At 40.7% G+C, this 12,213-nt stretch overlaps 1 protein-coding gene across 22 annotated transcripts in view; it reads left to right on the top strand.

Moving 5' to 3' along the window:
- LOC127439998 (golgin subfamily A member 2-like) overlaps positions 1 to 12,213 on the top strand; it is a 51,624-nt gene that overhangs the window by 36,000 nt on the left and 3,411 nt on the right. For all 22 annotated transcript variants that reach the window (XR_007897034.1, XR_007897041.1, XR_007897039.1 and 19 more), the window contains 7 exons: positions 16 to 240; positions 1,133 to 1,232; positions 1,903 to 1,991; positions 5,709 to 5,877; positions 6,446 to 6,613; positions 8,944 to 9,050; positions 9,137 to 9,305. Coding sequence is in view for 13 of the 22 variants with exons in the window: in XM_051696342.1 (XP_051552302.1) it covers positions 16 to 240; positions 1,133 to 1,232; positions 1,903 to 1,991; positions 5,709 to 5,877; positions 6,446 to 6,613; positions 8,944 to 9,050; positions 9,137 to 9,305 (1,027 nt within the window). In the remaining 9 variants the exon portion in view is untranslated. The remainder of the gene's footprint in view (positions 1 to 15; positions 241 to 1,132; positions 1,233 to 1,902; positions 1,992 to 5,708; positions 5,878 to 6,445; positions 6,614 to 8,943; positions 9,051 to 9,136; positions 9,306 to 12,213) is intronic.

Raw genomic sequence — 12,213 nt, 5'->3', positions numbered from 1 at the left:
CCTTTGTCCAATCAGCTGCTGGAGAAGTCGCAGGAAGTGACGTCAGTGCAGGAGCAGAGAGATCAGTATCTGGCCCATCTGCAGCAGTACACAGCTGGATATCAGCAGCTCGTGTCTGAACGAGAACATCTGCACAAGCAGTTCCTCCACCAGGTGCAGCTGATGGACCGATTGCAGCACGATGAGGTGCAGGGCAAAGTTCAGCTGGAGCAGAGTCACCAGGAGCTCCAGCAGGCGCAGGTATAATACTAATTTCAGATTTCATTGGTTACAGCTTTTAAACGGACCTAGTTCTACACTTTTCCATTTTTCAAGGTTTCTTGCACCAACAACAGTCATAATTTACTTCCAGTTCTGGTAACAGTTCTTGAACATTTGCATTCTTCGTGATGAAGTCAGAACACAGTACTTCAATATTCAGACAGTGTTTCCTGTGATGCTACTGAATCTGCAGAGCCACAGCAACAGACATAATGTTTTAATGGAGTTGTAAGTTTGCAGTCTGAACTGAATTTGAGAAGAGAGAAAGACTGGATGTCACAAAGACAATAAATAGACAAACACGTCTTTCAATTGTGTTGTCTTCGCTGGTTGCAAACAACAAGTATAGTCATTTTTATTTGTATAGCGCTTTTCACAACACACATCGTTTCAAAGCAGCTTTACATGAAACAACACGCGAATGAATCATATGAGCTGGTTCTTTCAACTCAAGAACGGATTGGCCCATTCCAAAACAGCGATTTTTGCATTTATTTAAATAAGAGAGCGATAAGTCAATTATTTTCTGTGGTAATCAACATTATGCCACAAATGCTGTTGATAGAGCTTAACTTGTACTGAACCCGGAATATTCCTTTAAGTGGAATTTTTATCAGAACCGGAACCAGAATCATTAAACTCCATATGAATCCCATCCTTAGTTATAGTTGAGTGTTTCAGTAGCTCAGTTGGTATTGCATGGTGCTAGCAACGCCAGTGTCATGGGATTAATTCCCAGAGAATGCAAGAACTTGTATACTTGGATTCCACTGTAAGTTGCTTTGAATAAAAGTGTCCGCCAAATGAATAAATTGTAATTTAAAGTTAGTTTGCATGCTTGAAGTCCTCTGACTTCTGCTGCCTCTTGCAGGAGAAGTTGAATCAGCTGGCTAGAGACAACGAAGAGTTGAAGACTGAAGTGCAGGAACTGTTGAACAGCTCCACACTGAATCCATCACTCAGAGATCAGGGTGAGTCCCACAGTAAACTCATGTGAGCCGCTGGACGAGAAGATACTATACTATACCAAGGCTTTGTTCACACTGCAGGAAAAAATTGCTTTTTTGTTACCTAAAATTCGACTGACTGTTCAAACTGTATGTTATATGTGGACGGATCGCTTTTGCAAACACGTCCACATTAGTTGTCATAGTAACGATGAAACCAAACACATTCGTCACATACAACGGCTAAAAAAACCGGATGTGGCATATGCAATATTCGTTGTTGCTAGGGCTTACAACTGCCCCATTTTAGCTGGGACGTCCCGTATTTTGCACCAAATTACGACGTCCCATCGGGTCCCGTTTTGAAGCATAAAAGTGTCGGACAGCGAGACTCTTGAAGAGGACCCCCGTCCTGTATTGAAGCACTCAAAATGCTCAAACGTCCCGCATTCGCGTAAGATCGCGTTGTGGTGGCTCGCAGCTGGTGTGGGTTAAGGCACCTTAGCGCATCTCTTTGGGTGGCTAAAGCTGATGTCTGTATGTACCGTTCAGATTGAGACGCATTAACAAAATTCTGATTTTGATCAGAGACCAACTTAAACGGATTTGAATCAGATGGGCCAAAAATGCGGTCTCTTCTGCCTGTGTGAACATAGCCTAACTGTACTGATGATTACCCTTGTGACTTTTGAAGGTGATGGGTTGGAAAGTCAGTCACTCCCAGAGAGCTTCCTGAAATCTCAGATAGTCATTCCAGAAGACTTTGAGAGCAGAGACGATATGGTGAGTTCATACAAATAAACTAAATATGCAACAATTCAAATATGGTACAACTGCCATGAATCAAACTTGTGTCTCCGCTAGGACTGAATAAACATTTTCAGATTAATTGCAAACTTCATATGAACGGTCTTGATATCGATTCTTAAAATTCCAAGATTGATCTTTTATTCAGTGCTCGACCCTCTACAATGCAAGTAAATCACTCGCCATGCGAATAAAAATGTCTGTGATATGCCACTGGCTGGTAAATGTTCAAATTTCACCTCATGCATGAAAATTTCGTAATTATACAAAACAATTGGGAGTAATTTACACGTAAAATGGAGCTTCCCGAAAACTTTCCCTTTCACAATTATCATAATCCACGCCCATGAAAACGTTATATAAGGAAGTCGACTGGATGTGAATAGGAAGCTTTTAACATCTATGCAAACAGTAACATATATATATATATATATACACACACACTATATTGCCAAAAGTATTCGCTCACCCATCAAAATAATTGAATTCAGGTGTTCCAATCACTTCCATGGCCACAGGTGTATAAAATGAAGCACCTAGGCATGCAGACTGCTTCTACAAACATTTGTGAAAGAATGGGCCGCTCTCAGGAGCTCAGTGAATTCCAGCATGGTACTGTGACAGGATGCCACCTGTGCAACAAGTCCAGTCGTGAAATTTCCTCGCTACTAAATATTCCACAGTCGACTGTCAGTGGTATTATAACAAAGTGGAAGCGATTGGGAATGACAGCAACTCAGCCACGAAGTGTAGGCCACGTAAAATGACAGAGCGGGGTCAGCGGATGCTGAGGCGCATAGTGCGCAGAGGTCACCAACTTTCTGCAGAGTCAATCACTACAGACCTCCAAAGTTCATGTGGCCTTCAGATTAGCTCAAGAATAGTGCGTAGAGAGCTTCATGGAATGGGTTTCCATGGCCGAGCAGCTGCATCCAAGCCAAACATCACCAAGTGCAATGCAAAGCGTCGGATGCAGTGGTGTAAAGGACGCCGCCACTGGACTCTAGAGCAGTGGAGACGCGTTCTCTGGAGTGACGAATCACGCTTCTCCATCTGGCAATCTGATGGACGAGTCTGGGTTTGGCAGTTGCCAGGAGAATATACCAAGAGATTTTGGACAATTCCATGCTCCCAACTTTGTGGGAACAGTTTGGGGATGGCCCCTTCCTGTTCCAACATGACTGCGCACCAGTGCACAATGCAAGGTCCATAAAGACATGGATGAGTGAGTTTGGTGTGGAAGAACTTGACTGGCCTGCACAGAGTCCTGACCTCAACCCGATAGAGCACCTTTGGGATGAATTAGAGCGAAGACTGTGAGCCAGGCCTTCTCGTCCAACAACAGTGTCTGACCTCACAAATGCGCTTCTGGAAGAATGGTCAAAAATTCCCATAAACACACTCCTAAACCTTGTGGAAAGCCTTCCCAGAAGAGTTGAAGCTGTTATAGCTGCAAAGGGTGGGCTGACGTCATATTAAACCCTATGGATTAAGAATGGGATGTCAGTTAAGTTCATATGCATCTAAAGGCAGATGAGCGAATACTTTTGGCAATATAGTGTATATATTAGGGGTGTTATGGTACAAGTATTCGTCCCGAACTGTCACGGTACGGACGTCACGGTTCGGTGCATGCATTCAGATGAAGAATACATCTGAGTCAGTCACAGGCGATCCACACACCAATCCAGAAGGGGGCGCGCGCAGTAATGCAACGCTTTTAGCTAACCGCCACAACAGGAAAAAGAGCAGAAGACGACGACACCATCCATGCTCCAACCCAAACAAGAATGGCGAGTTCAGATGACACGCAAGAGCTCGAAGACCCGCCTACTTGTTTTAAATCAGCAGTGTGGGAAAGTTTCTGGTTCCCAGTGAACTACGGCAGCAGTGGAGAGCGAGTGGTAGATAGGACGAGGACAGTGTGTCGGCGTTTAAAGCAGCTGTACGGTATGTGAGTCCAACATGCTAACACATATCAGACGACATCACCCAGATGTGCCAATCACCGGAGCTAGTCAGAAAAAGACGACAGGAGCGCAAAAACGTATCCCTGCAGCTTTTAATCAGCCTCTAGATGTGAGAGCAGACAGGGCCAAAGTCATTACCTAGGCAATTGGCATATACACAAACAACATACAGTTTAAGTGGATGCACAAGTTACATTTTTAATTATTCTATTTATTTTGTACTTCATAACAAAAGAGATGCTTTTCAGTTTTGTAGGTGATTGTGACCAAATGCCTTGTTTTTTATCAGCCTTACAAAAAAATATGGCCTATGCAAGAGTGCATTCTGTTTACTGCTAAAGGAGGCTGTACTGTAATAACTACCTCAGGGGGAACTAAATGCCGCTAGGTGGAACAAACTGTAATTTTGCACTAAAATAAATGAAAAGAAACCTAGCATTTGCGATTTGATGCTTTTTCCTGTTGTGCTCGTATCGAACCGTGACCCCAAAACCGAGGTACGTACCGAACCGTGACTTATGTGTACCGTTACACCCCTAAAATAAATATATATATATAAACACCTCTACTCTATTACAAATTGGCCCGGTTGCTAGGGAGGGTAGAGTCACATGGGGTAACCTTCTCGTGGTCGCTATAATGTGGTTCTTGCTCTCGGTGGGGCGCGTGGTGAGTTGTGCGTGGATGCCGCAGAGAATAGCGTGAAGCCTCCACACGCGCTACGTCTCCGCGGTAACGCACTCAACAAGCCACGTGATAAGATGCACGGATTGACGGTCTCAGACGTGGAGGCAACTGAGATTCGTCCTCCGCCACCCGGATTGAGGCGAGTCACTAGGCCACCACGAGGACTTAGAGCACAATGGGAATTGGGCATTCCAAATTGTGAGAAAAAGGGGTTTAAAATGTTTTAAACATTTAATTTTAATCACACAGACTCAGTAAAGACCATTCGACTCCACTCTTGTCGAAACACTTCTGTGAGACACTCACTGAACTGTCACTATTCTTAAAGAAACCGTAACATTTTAGCACTTGTTCTACAATGTAAAGAGTACAAATTATGCATGTAAACAAATAATATGCCATTTCAAGACCTCATATTAATTGATGGAATGCCTGGAATTTGTACATTTTTAAAGATAAAATGTGACTAAAATGATGAAAAACTAATGATAAAATAAATTGTGTAAAATTAATATTTTCGTAATGTTCCTAGTTAGAAGGTCCCATGTACAATTAACAGCATTAGCTAAGATAATTTATTTCGTATGTATGCAAAATGCACATTGTAACTGAAATATACCCAAATGAATCGGGTTCAGCCCTAGTCAAAACATATGGAGGCTTAAAGTCAACATGAAATTAAAATTGACTGTATTTACTTTCTTAATGCACATTCTTGGTCTCAGTGTGCACGATTCATCAGTGCACATTATTCTAAAGAAATAAAATATTTGTCATTTGTAATCTTTTATCAAAATCGTAAATTGCTCCACTTTTGAAACTACTTTCTTTTGCTGTTGCCATCAAGGTTGTATTGGTATAAATAAAAAAAAATAACCAATAATATCACAGCCCACATTATGAAATCCTATTAAATCCAAATGGATGAAATCAAGTTCTGCCCTAGATTATTAACCTCTGAATATTCTGTTTCACTCACAAATGCGTCACATCACAGAAGTTAAATGTTTTGCTTTTCCTTAACTGGTTCATGTAGGAGCAGTTTGTGCATTCTGCTCTATCACGTCTGGAGGAAGAGCGAGATGAGATGAGCCGGCAGTTTGAGGAAGAGAGGAGACTTCATCATGCTGCACGGCAACAGATGGCGGCCATGAGCCACGAGCATCAGCGTCATCATCATCATAACAGTACACCTGGAGAAACAGGTGCAGATTCAGCTGAATCACTCGCACTCGGTATAATTAATTAACCTTGTGGGGGAGGGGGCCTGGGTAGCTCAGTGGTAAAATACACTGGCTACCACCCCTGAAGTTCGCTAGTTCGCTAGTACGAATCCCAGGGTGTGCTGAGTGACTCCAGCCAGGTCTCCTAAGCAACCAAATTGGCCCGGTTGCTAGGGAGGGTAGAGTCACATGGTGTAACCTTCTCGTGGTCGCTATAATGTGGTTCGCTCTCGGTGGGGTGTGTGGTGAGTTGAGCGCAGATGCCGCGGTGGATGGTGTGAAGCCTTCACACGTGCTATGTCTCCGTGGCAACGTGCTCAACAAGCCACGTGATAAGATGCACGGATTGGCAGTCTCAGACGCGGAGGCAACTGAGATTTGTCCTCCGCCACCCGGATTGAGGCGAGTCACTACGCCACCACGAGGACTTAGAGCGCATTGGGAATTGGGCATTCCAAATTGGGTGAAAAAATAAAATAATTAACTTTTGGTTCTCTGTGGAGCGTCATTCCAGTCTGAGAGACGTGTGTTTGTGTGTGTGTGTTTGTAGGGAGCTCGGATAGCGTTCCAGTGGAAGTTCATGAGGCTCTGCGTGTTGCTATGGAGAAGCTTCAGGAGCGTTTCACAGCTGTCATGCATGAGAAGGTGGATCTGAAGGAGAGGGTGGAGGAGCTCGAGCATCGCTGCATTCAACTTTCTGGAGAAACAGACACTATCGGTGAGACACTCCTGCACATTCGCTGTTGATATCCGACATATTAAACACACGTCACACATTGTGTGTCAGAATGCAGACAAGTGCTAAATATTGCTTATTTGGTATTTTTTTAAGAGGTCATATCATAGGCTTTTTAGCATTTTCCCCCAGAGATTCACTTATGTTAGTCAAGTTTTTGCATCATAATTTAGTTTTTCGTGACCCTTTTTCATCTTCTCTCTGACGATAGGAATTGTAGGAATTTAACGGTTCTGATTAACGATTCTGGTTCCTCAACGGTTCCATTAACAGTTCTTTTGAGGAGGAGTTATTTGGAAATAAGAAATGCAATTAGCTCTACGTGATCGCTTGTATTACTACTACACTACTAAAGCTTGGAAATAGCTTTAAACATCATTAAACGAACAACTTCAGCATTACGGCTCATCAAAGCTGAGAGACACAACAGACTGATTAATTACAAACTCAAGGCGCTTACTTCTTACCGGACTTTCCACATTGGAGAGGACATACCGATTAAAATGGTGAGATTGCGGTTTCTATAGTGAATGACTCTTGCGCACCAGCTACCATGAAATAGGGAGGAATACCCCCGCTTGGACGGCTATTTTTCCACTGAGAAAGCTGATCGTCAGAAAGCTGACAGCATGTCTGCTTGGGAGTGGCAACAGGTGATCGCACATGCTCCGTCTCTCTCTCTCTCTCTCTCTCTCTCATACACTGTCACACACACTTTTCCTAGGTGAGATCGTTTGAAATTTCAACAGCAGATATAACACCAGAAATAAATGTAATGCTATTCTTGTAAAAGGTGTGTTTGCATAGACTTTTTAGAGGCATAAATGCAATCAAACAATTGATTCTAAAATTTCTAAACAAAATAAAAAAATTAAATTTATTATTTTATAAATTTCCACTGATTACAACAAAATCTGTCTGATTAAAGTCTGACAGGCCTTAAAAAACAACATGTCATAACTAGGGACGTTTAAATGAAACATTTGGAGTCGACTGGTCTAAAAAGAAACCAACTTTCAGAAAACAGTCATAAAATTTTTTTTAATGCGACCCATTTAAAATACTTATTCTATCCCAAATCCGACGCTAAATTCCACTGAAAAGGGGAATTTATCTGCGACGTGCTCGCCTTGTATTATGATCGTTGTACATTATAGAACATGACACGCATTCACTGAATCAACGTTAACGAATACAGGCATATTTATTAAACCATTGTATGAATAGTGCAGGACCAATAGAGCAACCCCGCCTGTTCTAAACGGAATTCACCACGTAAACGTTACGTAACATATTAAAACTGTCAGGACATTGTTGAAAATAATTAACAGGTAAGCCAAATCTACGAGAGAGGAAAAAATGTGCTGAAAAGTTTCACGTATATCACGACGTGCAGTCGTGCATTAACCATTGATCTAATATGACAGCCGTTCTGAAAAGAACGTGAACCAATAACAGTTACGATGTAAATACAATAGGTATAGGATAGAAAAAATAGGCACGTGAGAAATGTACAATAAACCTAATGTATTCTAAACATGACGTGCACACAGAATAAAAGATAGTTTAACACGTTAAACAGTCGGCACATCGTTGAAAATAGCCGTCTTAATCTGCAGGGTAAAAAAACTAAAAATTGTAGGCTACTCAAAAGCATAAATTATTGATGAGCAAAATTAACACGTCAACATGGTCCAGTGAAAGACGGGACTTGACTCACCTGACGCGACTATCCTGCTCTTGAAAAAGTCGCTCATCGGGAAAATAACTTACAAGCACGCACAGATTTAAAGAAGACTCACATGTGAAAATATCCGTAGCGACTTTCATGCCAACGTTACAGAAATCTTCCCGCACCACCACCGAAGTGATCTCTATAGCTACTTTGCTGAGTTTGCTTGTGTAGCGAGAGGATATTTTCCTGCGCGTGGCGCGAGTGAGAGAGTGAAGCACGTGCAGACTGAGGTGAAATTAAACTTTGTATCTGCTCCAGATATCTTCATTTGTATTATTAATTATATTTAAAATCCGTAACATTAATATGACAGTAATTTAAGTGCAGCCAAATGTAAATGTGTAAAAATGTTGAACAGTTTAATGGGGAAAAATATAAACCGACTAGTAATTCCAGTGTCCGGCCACCGCTTTTGTTTTTTAAGCATTTTTAGATGTGCGTTTAATTTCAGTTATTTATTTGTACATCTCATGCTCAAGTTATATGGCCACCTTACTCTCAAGATCTCTGCATTGGTCATTAAAAACCAGTGTGATGAACCAGCAGGATTTCTCATAGACATCTCTTGTACGTCTAGGTGAATACATCGCGCTGTATCAGAACCAGAGAGCCATCATGAAACAGAGACACTTTGAGAAAGAGCAGTACATCAACATGCTGGCCAAAGACAAAGAGGAGATGAAGGTGCGAGAAACGGTTTAGTGTTTGTGTCACACTGCCGGTGGCTGTGATGTGATGCTGACTGTGTGTGTGTGTGTGTGTGTGTTTAGGCGAAGCTAGCAGAGCTGCAGGACCTGGTGATGCGTTTGGTGGGCGAGAGAAATGAGTGGTACAGCAGGTGCATGAGTCCCGTCAGTAATCCAGACCTGCTGCTCGCTGGAGAAGACCACATTCACCCTGCAGAGCGACTCGAGGAGCTCAACGGGGAGGACAGCCCAGGTATAATGCCACTCTTTCAGTCACGCTAACACTTTATCATCAGGAAATCTGATAGAGTTTGTTTGAATGGTTCATTTCAACAATTTGAGTCTTTACTCAAAGTCCACACGTGACATTTTGTCTTCTGTTTTTGTAGCGAAATAAACATTCTGCGCCACCGAACAGAATTGCAAAAATGAACATTATCAATACCCCCCCCGTCAATAAAACTCGTGCCATAGGTTGAGTTAAAAACACAATTTAATATATGTATTCTTTCATATTTTTTAAACACCTCGTATATATTCTCTTAAATTTGTTCAACATCTGTAGTTTCAGGAATAGATAATTTTATGATTCTCTATAATTACTTTATTCATAATTTTGAGTACTGCAACACAATATGTAATATAAGGCACAATTATTGAACAATACAAGATATACAATGCATTTTCATTTAACAAATCTTTGACTTTATACAAAAGTGCAATCGATTTTGCTACTTTCGATTTCACTTGATTTGTGTGTGCTTTCAAACTTAATTCATCATCAATAATAACTCCTAGAAACTTAGCTTCTTTTACTCTTTCGAATATTGCAGTGTCTATTTCTGTCTGCCGATCTGTTTTTATCTCTATATTACTAAATATCATGTACTTTTTTTTTTTAAACCTTTTTTTCATTTTCTTTTTCCACTGCAATTAAAACATTATCTAATAAATGCATAGTAAAATAAATGTGCATCATCTGCAAACAAAATACATTTGAGCAATTTCGATAAATCGACAAAGTCGTTCATACAGGTGCATCTCAATAAATTAGAATGTCGTGGAAAAGTTCATTTATTTCAGTAATTCAACTCAAATTGTGAAACTCGTGTATTAAATAAATTCAATGCACACAGACTGAAGTAGTTTAAGTCTTTGGTTCTTTTAATTGTGATGATTTTGGCTCACATTTAACAAAAACCCACCAATTCACTATCTCAAAAAATGAGAATATGGTGACATGCCAATCAGCTAATCAACTCAAAACACCTGCAAAGGTTTCCTGAGCCTTCAAAATGGTCTCTCAGTTTGGTTCACTAGGCTACACAATCATGGGGAAGACTGCTGATCTGACAGTTGTCCAGAAGACAATCATTGACACCCTTCACAAGGAGGGTAAGCTACAAACATTCATTGCCAAAGAAGCTGGCTGTTCACAGAGTGCTGTATCCAAGCATGTTAACAGAAAGTTGAGTGGAAGGAAAAAGTGTGGAAGAAAAAGATGCACAACCAACCGAGAGAACCGCAGCCTTATGACTGTCAAGCAAAATCGATTCAAGAATTTGGGTGAACTTCACAAGGAATGGACTGAGGCTGGGGTCAAGGCATCAAGAGCCACCACACACAGACGTGTCAAGGAATTTGGCTACAGTTGTCGTATTCCTCTTGTTAAGCCACTCCTGAACCACAGACAACATCAGAGGCGTCTTACCTGGGCTTAGGAGAAGAAGAACTGGACTGTTGCCCAGTGGTCCAAAGTCCTCTTTTCAGATGAGAGCAAGTTTTGTATTTCATTTGGAAACCAAGGTCCTAGAGTCTGGAGGAAGGGTGGAGAAGCTCATAGCCCAAGTTGCTTGAAGTCCAGTGTTAAGTTTCCACAGTCTGTGATGATTTGGGGTGCAATGTCATCTGCTGGTGTTGGTCCATTGTGTTTTTTGAAAACCAAAGTCACTGCACCCGTTTACCAAGACATTTTGGAGCACTTCATGCTTCCTTCTGCTGACCAGCTTTTTAAAGATGCTGATTTCATTTTCCAGCAGGATTTGGCACCTGCCCACACTGCCAAAAGCACCAAAAGTTGGTTAAATGACCATGGTGTTGGTGTGCTTGACTGGCCAGCAAACTCACCAGACCTGAACCCCATAGAGAATCTATGGGGTATTGTCAAGAGGAAAATGAGAAACAAGAGACCAAAAAATGCAGATGAGCTGAAGGCCACTGTCAAAGAAACCTGGGCTTCCATACCACCTCAGCAGTGCCACAAACTGATCACCTCCATGCCACGCCGAATTGAGGCAGTAATTAAAGCAAAAGGAGCCCCTACCAAGTATTGAGTACATATACAGTAAATGAACATACTTTCCAGAAGGCCAACAATTCACTAAAAATGTTTTTTTTATTGGTCTTATGATGTATTCTAATTTTTTGAGATAGTGAATTGGTGGGTTTTTGTTAAATGTGAGCCAAAATCATCACAATTAAAAGAACCAAAGACTTAAACTACTTCAGTCTGTGTGCATTGAATTTATTTAATACACGAGTTTCACAATTTGAGTTGAATTACTGAAATAAATGAACTTTTCCACGACATTCTAATTTATTGAGATGCACCTGTATACAAAATAAATAATTTTGGACCTAAAACTGATCCCTGCGGCACTCCGCATTTAACCTGCATTGATTGTGTAACAGTATCATTTATATTAACATAACACCTGTTCTTCAAATAACTTGATAACCATGAATGGGCAATGCCTCTTATACCATATTTAGTTTTTTTTTTAACAACAATTCATGATCAGACATATCAAATGCTTTTAGATCAACAAAAATTCCCACCACATATTTCTTTTTGTCTATAAGTTCACATACAATTAACTTATTGCAAAAATAATTCTCATTTTACAGAAAACCTCCCAAATGTTTAAAAAAAAAAAAAAAAAAGATTCCAATGATTTATAAATTATACTGTATATGTTTACAATCTTTTGATGAACAATTTAAAAAAATATAGTTGTTGTTGTTGTTGTTATCCTAAATTTGTTAGCACATAATGCTGGTTCTGTTTGCTGTATCTTCATGCAAAATTACTTATTTCATCCCACTAGTTGACAGCAAGTACTAGGAAAAAAAATGTTCCTTGCAATTTTTTCCCATCACAG

The sequence above is a fragment of the Myxocyprinus asiaticus genome, chromosome 4, assembly GCF_019703515.2.
Source record: "Myxocyprinus asiaticus isolate MX2 ecotype Aquarium Trade chromosome 4, UBuf_Myxa_2, whole genome shotgun sequence".
NCBI classification, from domain to species: Eukaryota; Metazoa; Chordata; class Actinopteri; order Cypriniformes; family Catostomidae; genus Myxocyprinus; species Myxocyprinus asiaticus.
Note: the sequence above shows the minus strand (reverse complement) of the source record. Positions and strands in the feature narration are given on the sequence as shown.